The sequence below is a fragment of the Lynx canadensis genome, chromosome D3, assembly GCF_007474595.2.
Source record: "Lynx canadensis isolate LIC74 chromosome D3, mLynCan4.pri.v2, whole genome shotgun sequence".
In the NCBI taxonomy this organism is placed as follows: Eukaryota; Metazoa; Chordata; class Mammalia; order Carnivora; family Felidae; genus Lynx; species Lynx canadensis.
In genome coordinates, this window is record NC_044314.2 from 50,533,179 (window position 1) to 50,560,604 (window position 27,426).

A 27,426-nucleotide genomic window follows, 5' to 3' on the forward strand; every position below is an offset into this window, starting at 1 on the left:
ACCTTATAGGGAAGTAAAATATATAGGCCCCACATATATTTCTAGTAGCTTTGCCAGATTGGTTTTCAATTCCACTTATATTTATCAGTGCCACTTATGTATTGTCTTAGCTACTCGTACTTTTTCATGTGTCCAATGGAAAGCAATATAATACTCACAGTTCTCCGAGAAACAACAAAATTCCAAAGAATACCTAAAAATGGTAATAAAAAAGGACAAGCAGAGTTTAGAAAATTTATTTTAGGGCAACTGCCAGATTTATTTTAAGCCCTCTGCTTAAAAATAAATTTAATTCACATGACCAGCTTAAAATACTGGATGAAGCCAAGAAGTCACTGCAAAAGCATTTAATAAAATACCTGAATTTTGTTTAGTTGTCCTTTGTTATGATTTTTGTGAAGCCTTACTTCCTATCTTGATTTGTACAATGGCTTTTATATCTAAATATTTCTTGTATGTAATAAAGTGAAAATAGATATTTTTCAAACAATGTAACATTTTCCTAACCTCTGACTCACTGCAGAAAGTTGGTGGGCCGATCTGATGCTGTACAATGTTTTTTTTTTTATATAGAAAGACAATAGGTTCATCTGTAGTATTTACCAGCGTGTGGTAAAATACCCACATTTTCTATTTCTAGCAATCTTTAATTTGACCTATGGGCAAAACTAAAGATTAGAAATAAATTAAAGTACATTTCCCACTGACAGCAGTGCAGAACTTTACTTTGCAGATTGAGTAACAAGTACCCTCTCACACCACAGTCAATGAAGCAATTGATTTAAGAGGAAATGCCCATAATTTTCATATTCTACAGGGGTTCTGGTAAAATCACAATTTTAAATTTCACTGAACGCTTTGAAATTGAAAGGCAGGATCACACATCAAGAGAAATACAATGGGAATGATAATGGTGTGGGAGAACTAGTATGAATAACTTAAAAACATTGATTTTTTTTCTATGAGATTTTTTAAAAAATAAAGTGAACTTGGCTTCTCTGAACTATATCATCCAGTTAATATTTTGGTGCTCCCCTGACGCACACAGTCGGCTTATGGGACTGCTTCGTAATTTTCCCATGGAATCGCACACGGTTTAAACCTTGTGGTGTTCACGAAGGGCGGGGACGATACGGGCAACACTACTCCGCTGGTGCCAAAATGCTGCTGCCTGGTGGCGAAAAGGCATCTTTTCTTAAAAAAGAACCTATTTGCAAAATGACAATAACAAGCACACTTTCTTTCTTGTCAGAAAGCTCCGGACCGCTGTTGCAGCCCACAGGAAGCAGAAGTGAGGCAGCTGCCAGGACCCGACCAAAGGCAGCAAGAGGTCCGCTGCAACCCCGCCGGCTCACCCTCCTCCGGCCCCGACCTCCTCTACCGGTCCAAAGCTTTGCTGGGCTCCTCAGAGCCTGCCGGGGCGAAGGCGGGGCCGGCCGCCGCACCCAGTCCGCTCCTCCCAGCCCGCCTGAGAGGCCTCGGGCGCGCCCCTCCTTCCGCCCCGCCCGGCCCTGCCCGGCCCGGCGGAGACGCCGGCGTGCGCGCGCGCGCGGCGCCGAGCCGATTCTCCTTCCGAGCGTCCGCGCCCCGCATGCGCACTCCGCGCCGGCGGTCTCCGTTTGTTTGAACAGGAAGGCGGACATATTAGTCCCTCACGGCCCCCCTCGCCCCACCCCCCCCAGGCATTCGCCACCGCGACTCGCCCTCTCCGGAGCGAGGGACGCAGCCCCTCCCAGAAGCTCCCCCATCAAGCAGCGCCGGGACCCGACTCTCGTCTTCCTCACCGCGAGCTCTCTAGCCTTCCTCTCCTAAGTCTCCATCGGGCACCGACCTCGCCCTGCCCCGCCGGACACCGCGGTAGCAGCCCCAGCAGCGACGGACAAAATGGGAGAGTGAGGCTATCCCGTGGGGACCACCTCTTGGCTGAGTCGGATCGGTGCGTCGGGGCCGCGCCAAGTAAAGCCGGGGATGCGGGGCTAGACCGCCTACAGCACTTCAGAGTGGAGCGGGCCGGGCCCGTGGCCCAAGCGGCGGCGGCAGCTGGCACAGCTCCGCACCCGCCCTTCATTTTCGCCTTTCCTCTTCTCCCTCCCCTGCTGCCCAAAGGAGTCTCCACCCTGCTTCTCTTTCTCTCTCCCCTCCGACCCATCTCGGGACGGGGAACCCTCCATGGCGAAGGCGGCTGGGGCCCGCTAAGCTGAAGCACCTCGCCGGAGCGACAAGGCTGGTGGCGACGGCGCTGTCGGCTGTCGTGAGGGGCTGCCAGGTGGGATGCGACTTTGGGCGTCGGAGCGGCTGTGGGTCGCCGTTGCCCCCGGCCCGGGGTCTGGACAGCGGAGATCCCCTCAGTGAGGGGAAGGAGAGGGGACCGGGCGCACCTGGTGACCCTGAGGTTCCGGCTCCTCCGCCCCGCGGCTGCGAACCCACCGCTGGAGGAAGTTGGTTGAAATTGCTTTCCGCTGCTGGTGCTGCTGGTACGAAGGTATTGTCACAGTAGCAGCAACATGTCGACTGGGGACAGTTTTGAGACTCGGTTTGAAAAAATCGACAACCTGCTGCGGGATCCCAAATCGGAAGTGAATTCGGATTGTTTGCTGGTGAGTAGCACTGTTGTCTTTTGCTTGTCTGGGGTTCTGTATATATTTGCCTTCCTCTTGCATTCAGTCTAGTTATTTGCAAAAGAAAGTTTCAGGTGTGCATAATCTTGGAAAACATCAAAATCTGCCGTTTTTCCTGAAGAGCCTTTGGAGCACTACTAAAATCTCCCGTGTCCTTATTTATCATCGGACTGGCTCTGTGCTAACTACTCTCTGAACTCTTAGGTCTGACTCAGTTCATCATTATCCAAAAGATACTTATAAACCTCTATTTCAGGCATCACATAAAAAGTTACCACGTCAGTTATTGCGTATATAGTTTGTTGAATGATGATCTTAGTAGTATTAATCTTTTTGATTGGTTTGACAGTAATGATGGAAAGACTACTTTCCACTTAGAGCGATTTAGCTCCTTAAGGGTTTAGTTTTTAGACTTGAATGGAGAATCGATATTGAGGAAGTGATTTTTGAGCCAAAATGTCATAGGTGACTTGAATCTGGAGGAACTTTTTGATGGACTATGAAGTGTAAAAACCTAAGGTAACTGATGATAGGTCATCACAATATTAACTCTTTTACAATATTGTTTATTACAAAAGTATCGCACAGATATTATAACTGCCTTTTTTGATGGTGGTGTGCTTAACCACTGCCACTTTTAAAACATTCTGGGGGCGCCTGGGTGGCGCAGTCGGTTGAGCGTCCGGCTTCAGCCAGGTCACGATCTCGCGGTCCGTGAGTTCGAGCCCCGCGTCGGGCTCTGTGCTGACAGCTCAGAGCCTGGAGCCTGTTTCCGATTCTGTGTCTCCCTCTCTCTCTGCCCCTCCCCCGTTCATGCTCTGTCTCTCTCTGTCTCAAAAATAAATAAACTTAAGAAAAAAAAATAAAAAATAAAATAAAAAAAAAACATTCTGAATAAGTTTTTATGCAATAAAAGGCAAAATTTTAAAGATTTCTCAGTAGTTGATAACATAGACAGTTATCTGTAGGTAGAATTTTTAAGTTTTGTCCATTTTCCCTGATACTAATAGTTGCAAACTCTGCAAATTTCTTCTTTTACTTTGCTGAACAACTAGAAGTTATTTATAATTCTGTTTTAGTCCAAACAAAAACACATAATCTCTAAAGTTTCAGGGAGTATATCTATATGGATAGTTATTTACAGCCTCCTCAGAGAATTAATGTTAGATATGTACCATATTTGGGATTAAGATTAGCTGAACAAAATAATGCCATTCAGAGAAATCATATTTAAAAATCTCATGAATCAGGAAAATTATGTAGATCATTTAAAATTAACATGCATTTTAGTTACTCTAAATACCTGTGCAGATTTTTAAACGTGTACTGTTTTACAAGAAAGTTTCTCCCCAAAGTTTTCAGAATTACTCTAAGCATCCTTGACTGTGAAATGAAAGTCTTGTGGTTTATGTTTTTGAAATGTCTCACCCACGTTATGGATGCTCTTCATATTGAGAAACAGGATGGTGGATACTTAATACAGTTTAAAACATTTTATTGAATGAGAGAAGTGGAAGAAATTAGAACAACACATCTTTCTACTAGGAGTTTCTGTCTCTTTTAAGAAGTCCAAATTTTCTTTTAATATTTTACCCAATTTCCACGTATCTTTGATTCTATTTTGCTTTTTGGTCTCCTTATTCCATGAAACAGTAGTATAGGGAGGGTTTAGTAGCTTTTTTTGTTGTCGTTGTCTTATAGCCTCTTGCCTCAGTTTCATTTAGGGGAACCTCACAGATTTATTGAAATGTGGGAAGATACAAAGAAGTAGAGGTCATGGATTCTTTACTTGAAAATTCAATCTATTTAGGAAAACCAAGACCTAAACTCACATACATATACAGAAACAAAACAGAACACTTTAAAAATTGAAAAAAATGTGTGATGGATTTCAAATAATTGGTACAGGTAACACAAGCTCTTGGTTATTGAAAGGAAGAAATCACTGTGTGTTGAGAGGGCCAGAGTATGCTTTATGATGAGTGGATAGGATTTAGGTGGAGGGCATTCAGAGAGGGAGTAGAGGATAACATGAATAGAGGGTGGGGATGAATTGGCTATGAGATGTTTAGGGGAACCAAAGATAAAGTTGGAAATAACAGATTGGGGTTAGAGTGTGGAGGATTTTATTGCTAGGCTACAAGAGTTTAGATTTTCTTCAGTATGTTGTGTTTATTAACATATTTGTAAATGAGACTGTTCCAGGATGAATGAAGATGAATCTGTTAGTTATATGCAGGATGCAGTGTGTGAAAAAAGACTGGAGATGGGTTGAGATTGGGGGGCTTCTTAACAAATTAATAGTACAGAAATTATTGAAGCCCCAAATTGAGGAATTAAAATGGGAAAGGAAGAATTAATGGAACTTGATTGATTAGCAGGGTTGGAGAGAAGGGGGAACCAGAGCTAGAGAAGGTAGAGGATTCTAAAAATTTTGAAGGTAGGTTATAGGGAGACTGGTGATAACAAAGTTGGGTTTGGATATCTCTTGGGAAGAATAGGCAGTAGATAAGTTCGATTTCAGACTTGTGTTTTAGAGTATAGTGGGCTAACCACAAAGAAATGATCTGAAGACTATTGGAGATAGGAAACTGAGCTCATAATTAAAGATAACAATTTGGAAATCATTTGTGCAGAGATGCAAGTTGAAATTGATACAATGATTAAGGGTAAAAGATGAAAGTTGAAAAAAGAGGAAGAGTCAAGAAAGTAGGCAATCAAGGCCTTTTCAGACTTAGGACAGCCTGGTATCTTGGAGCCCAAGACTTGTAAAATAACATTTTGAAAAAGAAAATAGTCAATGGACAGATTTTTCCCCCTCCTGTAGTCTTACAATCTTGGCCCTTTTTTCTATTTGGTTTCATAATTGTTCATCGATAGTTATTGAAATTTTATTACCGTATTAATCTGAACTCGGTAAAGATTGAATTTTTCTTTGGAGACAAATCCTTTTTCCAGTTTTGTAGTATCTAGCCTGATTTTTTTTTTTTTTTTGGCATGGTATTTTATGTTTATCATTAAGTATTCATTCATTCATTCTACCATTCAGAATGACTTCTCAGGTAACTTCACCTTTTTTCAGTGAGTCTGTTCTTAACTCTTCTTCCCTGTCTGGACTTTGGATGTCTCTTGTATTGTAGGGAGGAAAGCCCTTTTAAACTAATTGCTTTTCTCTATTATTTTGGCCTTTGTTGATTTATTTAAGTGGCATTTATTGAGTATGTATTGTGTGCCATTTGTGGCACTCATGTTCTAGGGTTCTTTTTTTTTTTGTAATATCAAAAAATAAAGTTACTGAATTATGTTTGTTCTGCACTTACTTGAATAGGTCCATTCTTCACAAAGTTCCCAAAACTTTTGGTTTCAAAAGAGTTTGCTGGCAGATCTCTTTTAAACCATCTTACAAAACAGCTTTTTTTGTTGAGGTCTTAATGATGAATATTAGTAGTTATAAAATAATGTAGCTGGGGGCGCCTGGGTGGCGCAGTCGGTTAAGCGTCCGACTTCAGCCAGGTCACCATCTCGCGGTCCGTGAGTTCGAGCCCCGCGTCGGGCTCTGGGCTGATGGCTCAGAGCCTGGAGCCTGTTTCCGATTCTGTGTCTCCCTCTCTCTCTGCCCCTCCCCGTTCATGCTCTGTCTCTCTCTGTCCCAAAAATAAATAAACGTTGAAAAAAAAAATTAAAAAAAAAAAATAATGTAGCTGGAAAATGCCCTGTTAAGTGGCTATCCAACCTTTTCTTGAACACATATAATTTAAGAACTAGATAAGTCTGTTTTTCATACTGCAAATATGAATGCTTAAATAGTCTGCAGATCCTAAGATAATATGGTAACTATTCACTTATTTTTTAGAGCATCCAAATCACTCAACCTTGGTTTTCTGTAAGTCACATTCTTTCCAGTATCTTAACGGTTCTCTTACTGTCCATGTTAGAGTTTATAATGATTATCACGAGCTGTTTTCCTTTTTCCTGCTTTTTCTTTAAGCTTACAATTATTTTATCTAGGGCTTATTAACAATTTCTTAATGTTTTTGAGTACCTCTATTAAGTCTAAATTTCCAAAGGGGGAAAATGGATATGGTTTGTAAATTAAAAAAGAAAAACAAAGGTAGTTGGGTGGGAGCGTTAGGTTTATATTTGTCTTGAAGTGTGACATGCATTTCTTGAAAATACAGCTATCTTGCCTTTAGCACGTTTAGCTTACTGCTTCCGGATGCAATTAAGAGCATAACCGTTTTTTCTAGTTTTTGTTTGCTGGTGGAGGTACAGCAGTAGTGGGTAGAATGGAGGGAAGGGAACCAATATTAGTTGAACAGTGCATACTGAGTTCTAACACTGCTGTTCCCTTCCTGCATACTTGTTACCACCATTTTTCATTAGTCAGTTTTTCAGAATGTGGGAGACATACGTAAACAAAGTTTCAGGTGTTCGTTTTTGAGTTTTTCTTTTAATTGTCTTTTCTTTGGCTTCCTAACCTAGTACTACTTTCCTGTCTTTTCACTGCTGATTTCTTTTTCTGTCTTAATCTTTGGTCTTGTAATGCTTATCATTTTCTTCACTGTCTTGGAAGTTCATCCATTCTTACAGCTTCAGCCACTGTCATCTCTATGCCCATGAGATCCAAGTCTTTATTTTTCAGTCTTTTTTTTCTGGTTTTAAATCCTCAGTGTCTGACTGTCCACTACGCACCTATACTTGGATGTCATGAAAATTCCTTATATTCTAAAATAAAATTTCTTCCATATACTTATTGGTCATTGACATCACTACTGTCTTTGTCACTCACCTGGAATTTTTGTTTTGAATTTAAACAATCCTATGCCACATGTTGGATTATTTCAACAGATTTTGGCTAGCATTCCACAGTCTAGATTATTGCTCTCTAATCCCTCTGTGCATCCTCCCAGTTGAATTGATCACATTTGGGGTTATATTAGTGAACTAAAAAGACCTGAGGTCATTACATCTTTGAGCCTAAAACACTATGTCAGTGTTCATAATTTATGAGTTAATGGGTGTTATCAGTGTCAATTGCATATCTGCTTGGTTTGGACGAGACTGTTTTTAAAGTTCATTTATTTATTTCAAGAGGAGGGGCTCAGAGAGAGGGGGGGAGAGAGAATCCCAAACAGGATCTGCATTCTCAGTGCAGAGCCTGACATGGGGCTCACATCACAAACTGAAATCATGACTTGAGCCAAGATCGAGTCGGGCCCTTAACCAACTGAGCCATGTAGGTGCCCCTTGACCGGACTGTTTTGATGTTAATATGTCGCAAGAATTAAAAAAAAAAAAGCAAAAACAAATTACACCATTCAGCGAATCTTTGGGTAGGCTCTTAAACTTGGATTCAAATGTAGGCTCTGCCATGTACTTGCTAGATGATTTTAGGTGAATTATTTTTACCTCCAGAGTTTATTTTATCTTTAGGAAAGTAGGGGGATAATACTACTAGATTGTTGTAAGGGTTAAATAATACAGACCAAACAATTATCAGAGCATATGGCATTTAGTAAGCATTTGTGAATTGGTAACTACTTCATCATATTTATAGTATTCCTGTTATATGTTACGATGCTTAGGCTAGAAGTTGATATTTATTGTCTTCTGTAAGTACAGAGTAATGCTGGCACCTCAAGCCATACCCATAAATTCATAATCCAGCTGTACTTTACTGAAGTGTCTAAACCAGTTGTAACTGAAAATGGAGATATTTAAATGGGATTCTGTAGAATGGGGAGGGACTTTGGAGACTGTTTATTCATTTAGTCATGATTTATAACATACCTACTTTGTGCCAAGGGTTTATATTTATAAGAAAGGCAGTTTGGAGCTAGTTTATGGAGATTGAGTTGTTATCTTGTCCTCTTTCTGTGTCTGTTATACTTTCAGTATGCGCTCTGTAAATAGGCCCTCTTGCACTACAAGTAACCCTGTGGGTGTATAGAGAGGTGGCTCAGAGTAACAGCTGAGACATGAATTGGACCATTCATTAATCTCTTGAGTCAGAAATGTTTTTAATCCAGAAGAAGCAACCACATAAAAAATTTTTGTAATGAACAAAGAGTAAATTCTCAGTTTTAGTTTTTGCATAACTTTTCAGTTTAGTTTTATTTCATAATTGTAAGTTTTGTTACTGTGTGTATATGGTAAAAACTATAGAGATTCTATTTTCACATATGACAGAAAACCCCATGTCAGGAAATATACACATGGAGTTCTGTCGCTGAAGATAGTCAAGTTGCTCTACTTCCCCATTCCCATCCTCACTGAAAAACAGGTACATCCATTTAGTTTAACTATAGAGCATAGCTGATGGATACCACACTCGTGTATGTACAAGAAGATGAACAGATAGTGTTGCATTTCACAATGGAAAATGTTTTATATTGAAAAAAAACCCCTCTGGACTGAAAATTCAGAGCATTGTCATAAACTTGTTTTGCTCTTAATTCTCTGTGTGACCAAGTAAATCTTTTTTCTTATCTAGGTTTCAGTTTCCCCATTTGTAGAATGAAGAGTTGGGCCATATAGTTGCTGATACCCACTGTGTCTCTAAAACTTCTATGAGTCTTTATTATACTTCTATTAAAACTTTAAAAAGTTGTGTCATTGATTACTTAAGAGATAGAATTTATTTATTTTTTTTTTCAACGTTTTTATTTTATTTTTGGGACAGAGAGAGACAGAGCATGAACGGGGGAGGGGCAGAGAGAGAGGGAGACACAGAATCGGAAACAGGCTCCAGGCTCTGAGCCATCAGCCCAGAGCCTGATGCAGGGCTCGAACTCACGGACCGCGAGATCGTGACCTGGCTGAAGTCGGACGCTTAACCGACTGCGCCACCCAGGCGCCCTTAAGAGATAGAATTTAAAAGTTAAATGGTGTTAGGGTAGAAATAGAAGAATAGTAATTATCTTTGGTAAGTGCTATTTTTGCAACAAGTTTTATATAGCGATAGAAGATCATCCTAAACTAATTGTTAATTGTTATATTTGGCACTTTTTTATTTTTGCATTTGTGACTTGTGTTCATAACTTTATAGAGGTTTGTACTTTTTGAACAAAGAAGGTAGTAATTGAGTTACTTATTTGCATATCCATTAAATTGTATACATGTAGTTTATTTCTCTAATATACCTGCCCTCCCTGTTTGGGAATGTGAAATACAGAAGTACATTTTCACTGTAGTTTCTAAAGAGTTGGTGGGATGTTAGATGTTCAAATTAGTGTTCAAAATTGATGTCTCAGAGAAGTGAGAAGTTGTCTTATACTTTTTTTAATTTGTGTCTTATTTTAGAAGGTTTGCTAACCTGTGTCCCTTCTTTATTACTATGTTTGTTTATTTTTAAATTTTGTTTATTTATTTATTGAGAGGACAAGTGAGGGAGAGTGGCAGGGAGGGAGGGAGAGAGAGAGAGAGAAAGAAGGGGAGGGAGAGAGAGAGAGAGAGAGAGAGGGAGAAAAAGAGAGAATCTTAAGCAGGCTCCATGTAAAGTGTGGAGCCCAGTGCAGGTCTTGATCCCATGACCCTGGGATCGTGACCTGAGCCAAAATCAAGAGTCAGACAGTCCACCGACTAAGCCACCCGGGCGCCCCTATTTATGTTTATTTTATTTTTATTTTACTGTTATTCTCATACTTTATAGTCTTTACTCCATGCTCCTATATCGACTTTTGGAAAGAAATTGACATTTTATCTCGGAGGAATTCATTTTGAAATAGTGCTCCTGAGTTTTAAGTCTTCCCTTTTCTCTTTGCTGTTATTCATTCATTCAGCAAATGTTTATATGGTGTACTGTGTACTAGGCACTCAGATGGGGACACCATGGTGAGTTCAAACAGGGATCCTGCTTTCATAGAACTGGTAGTCTCAGGAAAAGGGTAAATTTTGAGCAGATAGGAGTGGGGTAAGGCTTAAAGGGGAGGTAAGAGGTATGAACACACCTTTCCTTTAAGGCTTGGGATATATTTAAAGACTTGTGGTAAAGTAGTCTACATGTATAATTCTCAGATATGTGTCTGTAGATTGTCTGTATCAGATTCACTCGAGAACTTGTTAAAAATGGAATCTGGGCCGATGCCCAGACAAACAAAATCAGAATTTTTTGGGATGAGTCCTAGGATCCTGCATGGGTTGTGGATTCTTAGACATATTCAAGTTTGGAAACTATCGTTATAGTGGAAAGAACATTTATTTTTGTTTTATTTGGTAATTTTGTAAATGACAAATTTTAACATACACAGAAGTAGGGAAAATAGTATAGTGAACTCCCATTACCCAGATTCTCAGTTTTCAAAATTTTATCACACTTGCTTCAACAATCACCCTTTTACTTGCCAAAATATTTTTTCTTGCCAAAATATTTTAAATTCCAGATTCTAGATACTAATCATTTCATTCACCCCTACATACTTTAGTAAGTATCTCTAAAAAAACAAAGAATGTTTTCTTCATTGCCACCATGGCCATTATCATGTCTAACAAAATTAAAAGCTTCTTGGTACCATTGATTCCCAGTTTTATTCATATTTATCTGGTCATATAAAACAATGTGCTTTTTGCAGTCGCTTTATTAGAATCTGGATCCAAAGCCCACATGTTGCTTTTGTTGGTTAGGTCTTTCAAGTCTCTTTATTGTGTAGTTTAGTCTTTTCTCCCTCTGTCTTGTCTACCTCTCACCCCCACATTGTCTTGCTGAAAAAAACTGGGTCATTGGTACCGTACAGTGTTTAACATTCTGGATTTCTGTTGTTTTCTTGTAATGTGATTTAATTTGCTCCTGCATCTTCCATATTTCCTGTAAATTGGTAGTTAGATCTAAAGGCTTGATTTTAATTATTATAAATTTTTAGTCAAGAGTATTTCATAAATTATGTTTTCTTTTTTCTTTTTAAAGTTTATTTATTTTGAGAGAGAGCGAGTATGGGACAGAGGTAGAGAGAGAAGGAGAGAGAGAATCCCAAGTGGGCTCCATGCTGTCAGTGCAGAGCCTGATGTGGGGCTCAAACTCACCGTGAGATCATGACCAGAGCCAAAGTCGGACCCTTAACTGACTGAACCACCCAGGCGCCCCATAGATTGTGTTTTCTTTCGATTCACATCAAGAGGCATATAATACCTGGTTGGCCCACCCTTAGTGATGCTAAGGTTGATTAATGTGTTCAGGTGGTAATAGCCTATAATAACTTCCTTTGTAAAATCCTTCATTATCCTTTTACCTAATGGTTCCATCCATTTGTGGTCTTCATTGAGTCAATTATTTCATTAAGGATAGCAAAATAATGACTTTCTAATTCTATCATTTCTTTTACATTTATTAGCTATAATTCTTCTGTTAAGAGAACTTATGTATTACTTTCTTTTTTTAATTTTATAATTTACATCCAAATTAGTTAGCATATACTGCAACAATGATTTCAGGAGTAGATTCCTTAATCCCCCTTACCCATTTAGCCCATCCCCCCTCTTATAACCTCTCCAGTAACCCTCTGTTTGTTCCTGTTAAGAGAACTTATGAATTTAAGAACTTGCACTCATCATCAATCGGGCTATTTGCATACCATGAAATATCTGACAGGGGCTGTGATTTCAAATAGAGAGAAGCATGTTGATCTGGCAGTGAGAGAACCATCTCCTGCCTTTATTGACCTCCTACCTTATAGTCTCCTACTGTGGTCTCCCATTGCCTGAAAAGCTAGTATGCAAAAGAACTCATTGAACCAGTCTCTAAGGGTCAGTAAACAAGATATTACCTAGTCAGCATCCCTCCCTCCATACATCCATCCATCCATTCCTCCCTCTGTTTTGTTTTTTATTTTTAGGATCATTATGGAAGACATTAAAAAAATTTGGTGTGTTTCAGTCGATTTTTGTCATCCTTATTTGATGCTCAGTTTGTCCTTTGACTAATGGGAGCCTCTACATTGGCTCCCATCTGATTTGTATATGACTCTAATACTCTTTGGTAGAGCTTCCTTGTTTTTTGTATAATAAGATGCCCAGGCTCATATTGTACATTTCTTACCCCAGACTTGGAAGTCAGCCATTACTTTTCCTTTTAGTGGGGAATGATACTTTGAGACCACAATCTGGATTATAGGAGTATTCACTGCTACCGGGTTGAAATTGCTTCTTGTTCTTGTTTAATGAATAGAACTATGAAATTTTATTTTTGAAAAGAAGAAAACATTCTTTATACTGATAATTCCAATCTCAGTTTATCATCACTTTGAGTTTGTATTTCTTTTACATGAAAAATCTTTCTAACAATACTAACAGAATTACACATTTGTTTGATTTCTAAGAATGTGGGTATGATATAGTGAAAGAAAAACTGAGCTGAATGCGGTGGGGTTGGGGGAACTGATGCCTTAAATTGTATTCATCTAATTGACTCTATACATTATAAATTGAAAAGTTGTATTGGCCTTGGACAGATAATACCCAGTCCCTGAACTTTAGTTTTCTTTAGGAGTATAATACAAAATTTACTAATTGAAACCCTGTCCAGATTAATTTGTCTTTAGATACAAGTTTATTTAAATTTCCAATGTTATTAAGAAATTCTGTTTCAGATACACATTTCTATTTCTTCTTTCATTGATTGCTTAAATTTCACTGTTCCTTTAGCAGTGGGACAAAGAAAATGTTTTTCTAATTTTTATCATCCACTCTGAAAGTGTTTACTTATCTCAACCTAATTGCATTTTCTCTGCTTATTTCTAGTAATCTGTAATCATAGAGGCAGTATAGCCTAATGGTTAAGAGCATGCTCTGGAGTCAGACTGTCTGATTTTGAATCCTACTCAGGTCAGCCATTTATTAGCCTCGTGACTTGGGGTAAAGTTTTTTTTGTTTTTTTTTTGTTTTTTTTTAATTTGAGCATAGTAGACACAATTTTATATTAGTTTCAAGTGTACAACTTGGTGATTGTTGGGTAAAGTTCTTGACTTTTTTAAACCTCAAACACATCATCCTCAAATAAGATTAATCATAAACTCTTACAGGGCTGTTAAGAGTATTAAATCTGATAATGCATGTAACATGCTTTGCATAGTTCCCAGCATTTAGTAGATGTTAGCTATCATTATCATCATCATCGTTGTCATCGTTGTAAATCTTTATAATTTGTCCTGGGAAAGAAGACTTTTGTGCTGACCAAGTGTATTATTATCCACCTCCCTATACCACAGGCCAGCTTTTTATTTAGTTTTGTGATCTTGGACAAGTATCTAACTTTCTTATATTAAATCTGCAAAATGAAAATCATGATAATATTTACCTCATAGGTTTTACTTATGAGGATTAAATGAAATAATTTATATCCAGGTGTTAATAGTTACTTTTTTCTTTACCTTTATATTATAGATTTGATGACGTTTCCACTGTAGTTAGAAATACTGCTTATAAACTTGGGAGAACAGTAGAATGGGGTTCTTCATTTGAGATATTTTTTGAGTCTTACCTTTGCTTTCTGTTATTGCTGCCCTACCCAAGTCCAGACTTTTAACCCAACATTCTTGTATTAGTGGGACATCCTAGCAGTTTGCCTATATAGTCCATACTATATCTTTCGTTTTCTTAACTTTAGTGCTTTTTGTCATGTGGTCTTAGCTTACCTATTTAGCTTACCTTACTTCCTGTTATTCTCCAAAATAGTCTGGTCCAGGTGGATTTTTTCACTTTCTACTTTCTACTGCTTTTCCCAACGTTTGTTCTCACAGTTCCACGCCTTATCTTTCCTCTATATTCTCCTCACCAATTTCCTTTCTCATCTTTATTGCCTAACATAAGTCATAACTATGTTATAATGTAGTTTTCTTTTTTGAACTCTTACAGTATTTGTAACTGTCTCATGTAGTTTATTTATTTTTCATTTTAGAGAGAGCATGAGTGGGGCCGAGGGACTAAGGGAGAGAGAATCTTAAGCAGGTGGGGCTCAATCTCCACAACTGTGAGATCATGACCTGAGCTGTAATCAAGAGTTGGATACTTAATCAGCTGAGCCACCCAGGCACCCCTGTCTTGTAGTTGATCACAGCTATCTTATATGAGTCTGCCTTGAGTGTTGTTCTTACCTCTCTAATCAGAATTTCAGGGCTAATCAGGGCTCAGTATAATTCTGGGCATTATTGTTTAATTAATACTTGTTGATTTTTGTGGATGATTATCCCCTCATCCCTGTATTCCTATTCTTTCCCTCTGAATTAGTTAGGGCTCTGACAGTTATATATGATAGAACTCAACTTGAATTTTCCTAGGCAAGAAGAATTTATAGATTCAGGGAAACCTGATCTCAAAAGATTCAGTTGAGCTTCGTGAAGTAAGAACTAGAACTTGGGCCTCAAATGCAATCATGGCTGTCTCCCTTTACTTTCTTATTCTTTCTTTGTGTTGTCATTCTCTCTGATTGTGTTAGTCACTTGTGGAAAATATGGCTGCCCAGAGCACTGGAGCTTTGTATCTAACAGCTTCAGCTTTAACCACTGACTTCAGATCTTTAAATCTCAAATCCAGACAGCTCTGAAGCAAGAGATTCATTAGTTTGGTTTGGGTCAGGGCCTATCCCTAGACTAACCACTTGTGATAAAGAGGGTAGGATCACTTGAGAACTATGAGAATGGGGAAGTAGTTTCCAGAAAAATGAGGGCAGTGGGACAGGGCAAACAATAAGAGATGTCCATTATACCATCCCTTCTCCCTTTCTTCTTTTCTTTGACCTTGGATCAGTCACTTAAACTCTTTACAACAGCCATTTCTTCAAACTATACAATGGAGTTAATGGAGTTAATAATAATTTACTTCAGGGGCTCCTGGGTGGCTCAGTCGGTTAAGCGTCTGACTTTGGCTCAGGTCATGATCTCACAGATCGGGGATTTGAGCCCTGCATCAGGCTCTGCGCTGACAGCTCAGACCCTGAGCCTTCTTCGGATTCTGTGTCTCCTTCTCTCTCTGCCCCTCCCCTGCTCATTCTCTGTCTCTCAAAAATAAATGTTAAAAAATAATTTACTTCATAAGGTAGTGGTGGGTATTAAATGTGATGATCTATAGAGTTTGAAATCTCATGAAAACAATACTGTAAGCTGATGATAAATGACTGCCCCTTGGTCCCTTTTACCTTCATTCCCTGTGCTCATCTGGCCCAAAGCTTTTTTGCCTATAGGAGCTTATCTTGCCACTCCACGTTGTTAACTGGCTTTTTGGCATTACCCTATTCAACTCTGTGCCCGTAGTTTCTACCATCTTTCTGAGTCGAAGGAAGAAGTTATTAGTGTCAGATAGGTTTTCGTGGATAGTTTTAGAGTAAGTTATTTATTATAACTAAATGAATTATAATTATAATCTAAATAAAAGCAGTGGGCTTATTTTGTAATGGTAGCTTTGAAATTCAGCCCCTGCCCCTTTCTTCCTTCTTATAATAGTTTCAGAGTACTACTGGATTTTGTGAATTGAAGGTTAAGGGCCTATAGAGATTTCTACTCCTTTTTTTCTGTATTAACCAGGAATCTTTTGATTCAAGTCAAATTAGGTTAAGCAATGAAGGACATTTATTGCCTCTGAATACTTCACAGGTAGATTCTAGCTTGAGGAATATCTCTTTTTCAGGACTCAAATGATGTGATTGGGTGCTGGTTTTTCAGATCTGCTTCTTTAGTATGGTTTTTCTCCTGAGGTAGATAATTTATTTTGATTGTAGGATGATTGCCAGTAGCTTCCATCTCTATTTGTTCAGATGCAGTGGGAAGCAAAAATCTTTTCTTCTACCCTTCAAATAGAGTTTCTAACTGATTTTGCCAACTCAGATTATGTGCCCGTATATGAACCAATCACAATAGTCAGAAGAATAGTATCATCATAAGCTTAGGCTTTCATCATGTACTCCAGTCTCAGTTTGGGGGGGGTAAGACACCTTATATCAAGATATATTAGAGTTGCATGAGGGAGGGGTAGAAATTGGAGGTCAGTTATCATGAGAAAGGGCAATGACATGCTGGGCAGTCCCAAATAGTCTCTACTACATTAGGTAGAGATTCCTCATCAGAAGAATCCCAAGTAATGGTAGTTTATTCTTTAGATTTTTTGGAAATGAATTTTTTACTGAATTGTTAAGTTATCTGACACTAGACTTAAAATAAGTATTGCCAACTAGTTGCCAAAGACTGACAGCCTAAGACTACAACTGGGATAACATCTGATCCTTTGATGGAAGGATGCCTGTAAGGTGCTTTGCCTTTAATGTTAAATCTTTTTTTAATGTTTATTTATTTTTGAAGGAGAAAGAGATAGAGCATGAGCGTGGCAGGGGCAGAGAGAGAGGGAGGTACAGAATCCAAAACACAGAGCCTGATGCGGGACTCAGACCCACGAGTTGTGAGATCATGACCTGAGCCAAAGTCAGAAGCTTAACCGACTGAGCCACCCAGGCACCCCTAATGTTAAATCTTTGGGTGACATACTGAAAATTTTCCAAATTCCTGTTCATGGATCAGCCACATCAAAACCAAATACAGATTCTTGCAGGCTTCACCACAGCCCTGCCATATGAGAATTAGAGTTGGGAGATATAAGTATGCTGAAATTTGTGTTCTTGACAGGGCCTAGGTGATTGCATAGCCAGATTTGGGAAGAATTGAATAGTTGCCAAGTAGCCAGACATTATGCCTCCTGCATATATCTCATTTGGGTATCTACTGTGAGGAAAACAAAAATAAACCAAAGTAGGATTAGATAGAAACAGTTGCCTCCCATTTAAGAAATTATTTTCTCTTTTTTTTAAATAAGGTTTAAGAAAAAACAGGTTATATGAAGGAGAGAGCATTTTCTGAAAAAGTTGGTTTTGTTTGATCTGTTTTGGGGGGGGGAAGAGAATCAAATTCGATAACGAGTCCAAATGAAGTGTTACCCTCAATCATCATGGTAACTCCCTAGTACCTTGTCCCTTTGCCAGAAGGAAAGGACCTGCATTTTCTTAGGAACTTACGAAGAAATTGTTAGTTGTGAATAGGCTGTAAAAGAATAGTTTACTATACTTAAAAAACAGATTTTGTAGGGGGTGCCTCAGTGGCTCAGTCAGTTAAGTGACCGACTCTTGATTTTGACTCAGGCCATCATCTCACTGTTTTTGATTTCAGGCCCCTTTGTTGGGTTCTGTGCTGTGTTTTTAAGCTGTATCTATTCTAGGGGGATAACATAGTGGCTTGGATAAAGATATAGGTGGGTTCTTTTCCCCCCTGACACATGAATTTTGGATGAGGGACCAAAAGCCAGTAATAATCATTTTTATAAGACTTTGCACATTCAGAGGCACCTGGATGGCTCAGTCGGTTGGGTGTCCGACTCTTGATTTTGACTCAGGTCATGACCTCGTGGTTTGTGGGTTTGAGCCCCGCGTTGGGCTCTGCACTCACAGCACAGAGCCTGCTTAGGATTCTCTCTCCCTCTCTCTGTGCCTCTCTCTCTGTCTCTCAAATAAACATTAAAAACAAAAATTATTCCCACTTTGTAAATGAAATTAAACCTTAGAAGAGGTAAATGCATTTGCTTAACAGCACATAGCCAGTAAATGGCAAACTCCCTGTAGTATAGTGGAAACACCAGAGTTGTAGACACCAATGCCACAAAGAGAAGTGTTTCCATAGCACTTAGGAGGATATTGATATATATATATATATATGTAGAATACACTAAATGAAAAATATTTAAATTGAAATGTATGGGAATTGGTAAATAATGAAGTGGGAAAGATGAGATATGAAATAGTAGGGAAAAGATCTTAATAAGTATTTACTGACTGGTTTGGAGGGGAAAATAAGTCCTGTAAATTTTATCTTAGAAGCAGTGATCTGTAACTTGACTGGATGAGGGATGGGAGCCAGTTCTTTGACTAAACCTGCACTGTATTACAAGATTCAAATAGCTACCTGCTAAAATATATCTTTGTTGGATTTGACATGTCTGAAAAATGAGTGTTGGTAGGCAGTCTAAGCTGTGAAACATGTTGATCTGAAGTAGAATAAAGTGCATACTTACAGTGGTGTTGATTGATAACACTATTGTGTACATGATTTAACAGTAGACAGTAGTAACGTTTTCCTTAATTGATGTGAAATAATATATGGGATGACTTTGAGAAAATGTTAAAAAAAATTGATATCCCTGTGTTTGGATTACTGTCTTATAATGGAACTGAACATTTTTCAGGGGCTGAGGATGGGATAAGGGAGGTGCAAGAGAACATTTAGGGTGATGGAAGTGTTCTATATCTTGATTGTGATGACAGTGGTGGTGTTTACACACTGTGTTTGCCAAGATTCATAGAACTATAAACCTGAAAAGGATGAATTTTCCTTTACATGAATTATACGTCAATAAAACTGACTTTTAAGAAAGGGGAAAAAAAGGGGCGCCTGGGTGGCGCAGTCGGTTGAGCGTCCGACTTCAGCCAGGTCACGATCTCGCAGTCCGTGAGTTCGAGCCCCGCGTCAGGCTCTGGGCTGATGGCTCGGAGCCTGTTTCTGATTCTGTGTCTCCCTCTCTCTCTGCCCCTCCCCCGTTCATGCTCTGTCTCTCTCTGTCCCAAAAATAAATAAACGTTGAAAAAAATAAAAATAAAAATAAAAATAAAAAAAAAATAAAAAAAAAAAGAAAGGGGAAAAAAAACTTGGTGAACGTATTAACCCGTGACAGAACTGCCATTTACTTGCTATATTCGGTAATATATGGCCTTTAAAATATGAAGGATGTGTGTCTATGTTTGGCTTTACCTGTGTGTATGTGTGTGTCACTGGGGAAGGACCTGTGCTAACTGGACTTTGAAGTATAAAGGTTGGAAAACAACTGATAATATTTGTGACCAATGATAAAATTAGAGCTTTTAGGTGAAAGCTAAAAGAATTTTGGAAAGTTGTATCTGCCACCCTGACCTTGACAACTTCCCAGGGCCTAAAGACTTTTCTTGTGAGGTTGGTGATGACATTGATAAATGTGATTTTTCAATATTATATGATGAAATGTGTCAACATTTGGAAAAACTCATAATGCAGTGAGCCAATATTTTCTAAATGACCAATGCATGATGTTATAAAATCATTTATGAATTAAAAAGATCTACTCAAAGTTCAAGATAGACCAATACATTTTAATGTTGCAAAATAAACATAAAAGATTTCAAATTGCAACTGACCTTTAGGAAATACCACTTGTAAAATTTGGTTTTGTAGCAAAGAATTTCCACAATTATCTGAAAATGCTGTAAAAATACTCTTGGGACGCCTGGCTGGCTCAGTCAGTAGAGCATGACTTTTGTTCTCAGCGTTGTGAATCTGAGCCCCACATTTGGTGTAGAGATTACTTAAAAATAAAATCTTTTAAAAAATACTCTTTACTTCTTTAACTCATAGCTATGTGAAGTTAGATTTTCATACTTCTACCAAGACAGCGTATTCCAACAGATTAAATGCAGAATTAGTTGAGAGCTGTCTTCTAGTTAGCCAAAATAAATTTGTAAAAATGTAAAGCAATGACTTTCTTCTTATCAATTAAAAAAGTTTTCATGGGGTGTCTGGGTGGCTCAGTCAGTTAAGCATCCGACTCTTGATTTTGGCTCAGGTCAGTGATCTCACAGTTCCACGATTTCGAGCCCCACATTGGGCTCTGTGCTAACAGTGCAGAGCCTGCTTGGGATTCTGTCTCCCTCTCTCTCTGCCTGTAGCCGCCCCCCCCCCCATCTCAAAAATAAATATAAATAAACTTTAAAAAAATCTTCAAGTTTTAATAAAAATGTTATTTTTATTAACATGTAATGGATTTAAGAAATCCATTCTGATGATCTTTTATGTTAAGTGTGCTAAGACTATTCACATTTAATATTAATATGTTAGGGTTTTAAGTCTTCCATTTTATTGGTTTGTGCTTCTTTTCCTGTTCTGTGTTCCTGTTTTTTTCCTTCTTGCTTTCTTTTGGGTTATTTATATGTTTTTTTAGGATTCAATTTTACCTTTTGTGTTTTTTATTGTATCTTTTGTGTAGTTTTTTTAGTGGCTACTGTTCTAGGGATTTCAATATTCGTACTTAACTTTTCAATCTGCTTGGAGTCAGTATGCTGCCACTTCATATGTAAAGTAAAAACCTTACCACCAGTTGGGCCCATTTATCCTCCTCTTTGTTGTAGTGTCTTACGTTATTGCAGCTATAGACATTGAAAACCCCAACGGAAAATGTTATGATTTTTGCTTTCAGCTGTTAAACCTTTTAAAGAGCTCAATAGGAGAAGAACAGATGTCTTTCATTTCTGTTACTCTTCTTTCTTGCCTTATGTTCCAAGTTTCCTTCTATCATTTCCCCTCTGTCTAAAGAACTTCCTTTAGGAATTTGTTTGTTTGTTTGTTTTCCCTCCAAGTGTAGCTCTTTTACAGCAGTCAGGTCAGCTGGCTGTGAGTTCTCATATTTTTCTTCCTGTTAGAATATTACTTCATTTTCATTCTTACAGGTTGTTTTCAACGGCTGTAGAATTCTGGGTTGACATTTCTTTTAGCACTTTAAAAATGGTGTTCCACTTCGTTTCAGTTTTCACATAGTTTCAAGTGGGAAATGTAGAGTTACCCAGTTCAGTCTTCCCCTGTAAGTAAGGTGCCATTTTTCTCTGGTAGTTCTCAAAATATTTTTTTTGTCTTTAGTTTTCAGCATATGTCTAGAAGTGGATTCATTTGGGTTTATTCTGTTGTGGTGTTGTTAAGTTTCCTGAATCAGTAGGTTTGTGTCTTTCTGCAAATATGGTAAGTTTTCAACCTTTGTTTCTCCAAATATTTTTCCTGCACCATACTGTTTCTTCTGTTCTTTTGGGACTCTGATGACACAAATGTTCCCCCTTTTGGTGTCATTCCACAGGTTCTTAAGGCTTTGTTCATTTAAAACTTTTTTTTCTCACTGTTGTTAAGATTGCATAATTATCTTCAAGTATACAGAGTCATCTCCATGCTGCTGTCAAGCTTATCAAGTGTGTTTTTTATTATGGTTATTGTGTTTTTCCATTTTAAAATTTCCATTTAGTTCTTTCTTTATTGACTACACTGTCTATCTTTTCATTAATTCCAAGAGTGTTTGGCCTTATTTTTTTGAGCATTTTAATAACTATTTTAAAAATCTTTGTGAGATCATTTTACTCTCTGTGTTATTTTGGCATTGTTATCTGTGTTTTTCTTTTTAACTTTTTGTTTTGAAAAAATTACAGATTCATAGGAAGTTGCAGAGAGGTCCAGCACAACCTTCACCTTTCCCCCAGTGGTTACATTTTACATAACTGTAGTACAGTACCACAACCAGAAAATTGCAATTGATTCAATGTGTGTTTATAGTTCTGAGCCATTTTTTTCACGTGTAGATTTCTATAACCATTAGAAGACATAGAACTATTCCATTACTGCAGAGATCTCCCTTTTGTTACCTCTGCATAGTTATTACCCATCCCTCCCCCACTGCCCCCCCCAACCCTGGCAACCACTAATCTGTTAGTATAGAGATGGAGATCTCTATTTTATCATTTGACAAATGTTATTAGAATGAAATCATACAGTATGTGACTTTTGGAGATTGGTTTTTTCACTCATCATAATGAGTTAGGTGATTTTTCACTCATCACCTAACATACATTCAAGTTGTATCTTTCAGTAGTTTGTTATTTTTTATGACAGTATTATTCCATGGTATGGATAGATTATGGTTCGTTTAGTTTTTCACCTATTGAAAATATTTTAGTTGTTTGTCTTCTTTGGCTATTAGAAATAAAGCTGTTATGAGCAGTCATGTGCAGGATTTTCCACGGACAGGGTTTTCATTTCTTTAGGATAAATGCCCATGGGTACAAATGGTAGGCCATATAATATTTGCTGTTTTTCAGAGTGGCCCTACCATTTTATATATCCACCTGCAGTATATGAGAGTTCATCTATATCCTCATCAGCACTGGAATTGTAACTATGTTTTCATATTAGTTGTACCAAAGGATGTGTAATGATATCTCATAATGATTTTAATTTACATGTATTTAATGACTAATGAGGTATCTTTTCATGTGTTTATTTGCCATCAGTATATCCTCTTTGTGAAATGTCTGTTCATAACTTTTGCCCATTTCTGATCAGATAGTGTTTTATTGTTGAGCTTTGGGAGTTCTTTAAGTACTCTAGTATGTTTGGTTTACAAGTATTTTTTCACAGTATTTGCTTGTCCTTTCATCCTCTTACTTGGATCTTTGCAACAAAGCAAAAGTTGTTAAATTTGATAGTCATTTTATCAAAAATTTTTTTTCTTTTATGGATCATTCTTTTTTGGTCCTGTCTCAGAAGTCTTCAGTAAATTGTGGGTATCAGATATTTTACCCTGTTTTGGTTTTTTCCCCTGAAAACCTACTGTTTAACTCAAGAAGATATGTGCACCCCTATCTGTATTGAAACATTTGCAGTAGCCACGATATTCAAGCAACCCAAGTGTCCATTGATAGATGAATAGATAAAGATGTGTGTACACACACACACACACACACACACACACTGGAATGTGACTCAGACATAAAAAAATGAAATCTTGCTATTTGCAACAACATGGATAGTTCTAGAGGGTATAATGTTAAGTGAAATAAGTCAGTCAGAGAAAGACAAATACCACATGATTTCACTCATATGTGGAATTTAAGAAACGGAACAAACCAACAACAACAAAGACAAGAGACAAACCAAAAAACAGATGCTTGACTATAGAGAACAAACTCACCATTCCCAGAGGGGAGGTGGGTGGGGGGGGTGAGTGAAATAGGTGAAGGGGATTAAGAGTACATTTAACCATGATAAGCACTGCATAATATATAGAATTGTTGCACTGTATTGTACACTGGAAACTAACACTGTTTGTTAACTCTACTGGAATTAAAATAAAATGGAAAAGAAAAACACTTAATGTTTAATGTTAAAATCTGTGATCCAATTTAGTTAAGGTTTTGTAGGAGTTATGAAGTTTAGGTTGAGGTTTATTTTTATGGATATTCAATTATTCAGCAACATTTGTTGAAGAGGCTACCTTCCTCCATTGAATTGCTTTTGTACCTTATCAAAAATCATTTGGCTATACTTGGTGTGGGTCTATTTCTGAGCTTTCTGTTCTGTTCCATTGATCTATATGTCTGTCCTTCCATGAATAGCACATTGTTTTGTTTTGTTTAAATTTTTCAAGGGGCGCCTGGGTGGCGCAGTCGGTTAAGCGTCCGACTTCAGCCAGGTCACGATCTCGCAGTCCGTGAGTTCGAGCCCCGCGTCGGGCTCTGGGCTGACGGCTCAGAGCCTGGAGCCTGTTTCCGATTCTGTGTCTCCCTCTCTCTGCCCCTCCCCCGTTCATGCTCTGTCTCTCTCTGTCCCGAAAATAAATAAACGTTGAAAAAAAAATTTTTTTTAATTTTTCTTAATGTTTATTTATTTTTGACAGAGAGAGAAAGAGAGAGAGAGACAGAACATGAGTGGGGGAGGGGCAGAGAGAGGGAAACACAGAATCTGAAGCATGCTCCAGGCTCCCAGCTGTCAGCACAGAGTCCGATGCGGGGCTTGAACCCATGGACCACGAGATCATGACCTCAGCCGAAGTTGGATGCTCAACCGACTGAGCCACCCAGGCGCCCCACACATTGTTTTTTATTAGAGCTGTATAAGTCTTGAAACTTGGATGTAGTTTTTTTCCATGTTCTTTTATTTTTATTTTTTTATTTTTAGAGAGAACACAATTGGATCAGGGGGCAGAGGATGGGAGAAAGAGAATCTTAAGCAGGCTCAATGCTCAGCGCAGAGCCTGATGCAGAGCTCAATCCCATGACCCTGGGATCATGACCTGAGCTGAACTCGAGTTGACACTCAACCCAATGAGCCACCCAGGTGCCTCATCACATTATTCTTTCTAAAAATTGTTTTAGCTTTTCTAATAAAATTTTAGAAAAACTTGCCTGTATCTACACAAACCTGGGGTTTGATAGGAATTATGTTAAACCTCTGTGTCATTTTGGGGACAATATACCTTACAATATTAAGTCTGCCAATCCATGAACACCATGTCTCTCCATTTATTTAGATCTTTTTTGATTTCTTTCATCAGTGTTTTGTGGTTTTCAGCATAAGTCCTATATGTTTTGTTAGTTAGATTTGTACCTAAATATTCCCTTTTTTAAATTTAAGTTAAATGATATTGTATTTTTAATTTTGTTTTCTTCATGTTCATTGTTAATGTATAGAAATACAATTGATTTTTGCATGTTGATCTTGTCTTATGACCTTGTAGAACTTATTAATTAGTTCTAGGTGTTTTTTGTTTGTATGTTTTTGTTTTGTAGCATCTTTGGGACTTTCTGCATAAGTAATCATGTCATCTGTAAATATGGACAATTTTATTTTTTCCATTCTGATCTGTATGCCTTTTATTTCCCGTATTTGCATTATTGAACTGGCTATGAGTTCCGGAGCTGTGTTTAATAAGAGTGGTGAGTTAGGACATCCTTGCCCTGTTCTTAATTTTTGAGAGAAAACATAATCTTTCACTTTTAAGTCTGATATTAATTTTAAGGGTTTTTTGTAAATTTTTTTCATAACTTGAGGAATTTACTTCTAGTCCTATTTTTCTGAGAGTTCTTCTCTTAAATAAGTATTGGATTTTCTCATTTTTTCTGTATCTGTTGATACCATGATTTTTTTCTTTAGTCTGTTCATGTAGTGAATTATATTTTCTTTTCACTTTTTAACAGTTGAGGTATAATTGACACATAACATTAGTTTCACGTGTATAACATAATGGTTCAGGTGTTTTTATTTTTATATTTTTTATTTTTTTATTATTTTTTTAATGTTTGTTTATTTTTGAGACAGAGCATGAACGGGGGAGGGTCAGAGAGAGAGGGAGACACAGAATCTGAAACAGGCTCCAGGCTCTGAGCTGTCAGCACAGAGCCCGATGCGGGGCTCGAACTCACGACTGCGAGATCATGACCTGAGCCGAAGTCGGTCGCCCAACCGACTGAGCCACCCAGACGCCCCAGTATGATTTTAATTCTTATGTATTTGTTGAGGATTGAGGTATGGCACAGGATTTGGTCTATCTTGGTAAGTTTTCTATGAGCACTTATAAGGAATGTGTATTTTGCTGCTGTTGGGTGGAATGTTCTAAAAATGTCAGTTAGATCCTGTTGGTTCATTGGTGGTGTTGAGTTCTTGCTGATTTTCTCAATATTTCTAACAATTGCTGAGGGAGGCATATAGAAGTGTTCAACTAAATTTATGAATTTTTATATATCTTTTCATTTTTATCCACTTTTGCTTCACATATTTTGCAGCTGTCTTGTTTAGAACATACTCATTTAAGATTGCTATGCCTTCTTGATGGATTGTCTCTCTTATCATCATGTACTTTTCTGTTCTTAGTAATTCTCTTTGCTCTGAAGTCTAATTTATTTCACAATAATATATCCATCTCAGCTTTCTTTTGATTACTGTTTGCATGGTATATTTTTTCTTATCTTTTTATTTTTAACCTACCTATACTGTTACATTTGAAGTGAATTTCATGTCTGGGATTGGTCATGTTTCGTTTATCAGTTCTGACAATCTGTCTTTTAACTTGAATTGTTGCTTCAGACCATTTATATTCAATATAATTGTTACTTTAGAGCTTAAATGTGCTGTTTTATTTTTTGTTTTCTGTTTAATCTCCCCTTTTTTTGTTTTTCTGTTTCCTTTTTTGCCTTCCTGTGGACTAATTGAACATTTACCATTTTATTTTGATTTACCTATAGCACTTTTGTGTGTGTTTCTTTGTATAGCTTTTTAATTGGTGATTCCAGGTATTAAATTAGACATACACCGTGTCACATTTGATTGGTGTTGACATTTTACTATTTTGAGTGAAGGGTAGAAATCTTACCCACTTTATGTTCCCTTATTTTCCCTGTTTATAATCTTTAATATCACCTTATATACATTCAGAAACTAGGTAACATTATAATTGTTGCTTCAACTTTTAAGAAAATCAAAGCGTATTGTATTTTCCCATATTTTTACTCTTTTCATTTGTTCTTCCTTCCTGATAGCCCGAGATTCTTTCCTTTATCATTTTCTTTTTATTTAGAGAATTTATTTTAACTGTTATTTTAGGTCTACTCATAACAAATTGCTTAGTTTTCTGTCATCTCACAATATCTTTTTTTTTTTTTAATTTTTTTTTTCAACGTTTATTTATTTTTGGGACAGAGAGAGACAGAGCATGAACGGGGGAGGGGCAGAGAGAGAGGGAGACACAGAATCGGAAACAGGCTCCAGGCTCTGAGCCATCAGCCCAGAGCCCGACGCGGGGCTCGAACTCCGGGACCGCGAGATCGTGACCTGGCTGAAGTCGGACGCTTAACCGACTGCGCCACCCAGGCGCCCCAATATCTTTTTTTAAAAATACATTTTGTTAATTGAATTATAGTTGACACACAGTGTTACGTTAGTTTCAGGTGTACAGCATAAGTGATTTGACCCAACTCTACGTTATGCTCACCATAAATGTAGTTACCATCTGTCACCATACAATGCTATTATTACATTCTATTTGACTGTATTTCCTATGCTGTATGTTTTATCCCCATGACTTATTCATTCCATAACTGGAAGCCTGTATCTCCTTCCCTTCTTCTTTTTTCTTTTTGCCAGCTATAGAATTCTAGTCTGACAGTTTTTTGTTGGTTTGTTATTTCTTTGGATATATCTTGTTAGCTTCTTCAATTATATTAGGTTTATAT

At 37.8% G+C, this 27,426-nt stretch overlaps 1 protein-coding gene across 3 annotated transcripts in view; it reads left to right on the forward strand.

Moving 5' to 3' along the window:
- Positions 1-1,597: 1,597 nt before the first annotated feature.
- Positions 1,598-27,426, forward strand: part of ROCK1 (Rho associated coiled-coil containing protein kinase 1) — a 160,365-nt gene continuing 134,536 nt past the window's right edge. Inside the window, exon 1 of one of the 3 annotated variants that reach the window (XM_030336457.2) lies at positions 1,598-2,597. In XM_030336457.2, coding sequence (XP_030192317.1) covers positions 2,505-2,597 — 93 coding nt within the window. In that variant the 5' untranslated portion in view covers positions 1,598-2,504. The remainder of the gene's footprint in view (positions 2,598-27,426) is intronic. The other 2 variants (XM_030336456.2, XM_030336458.1) reach the window with 2 other exon arrangements.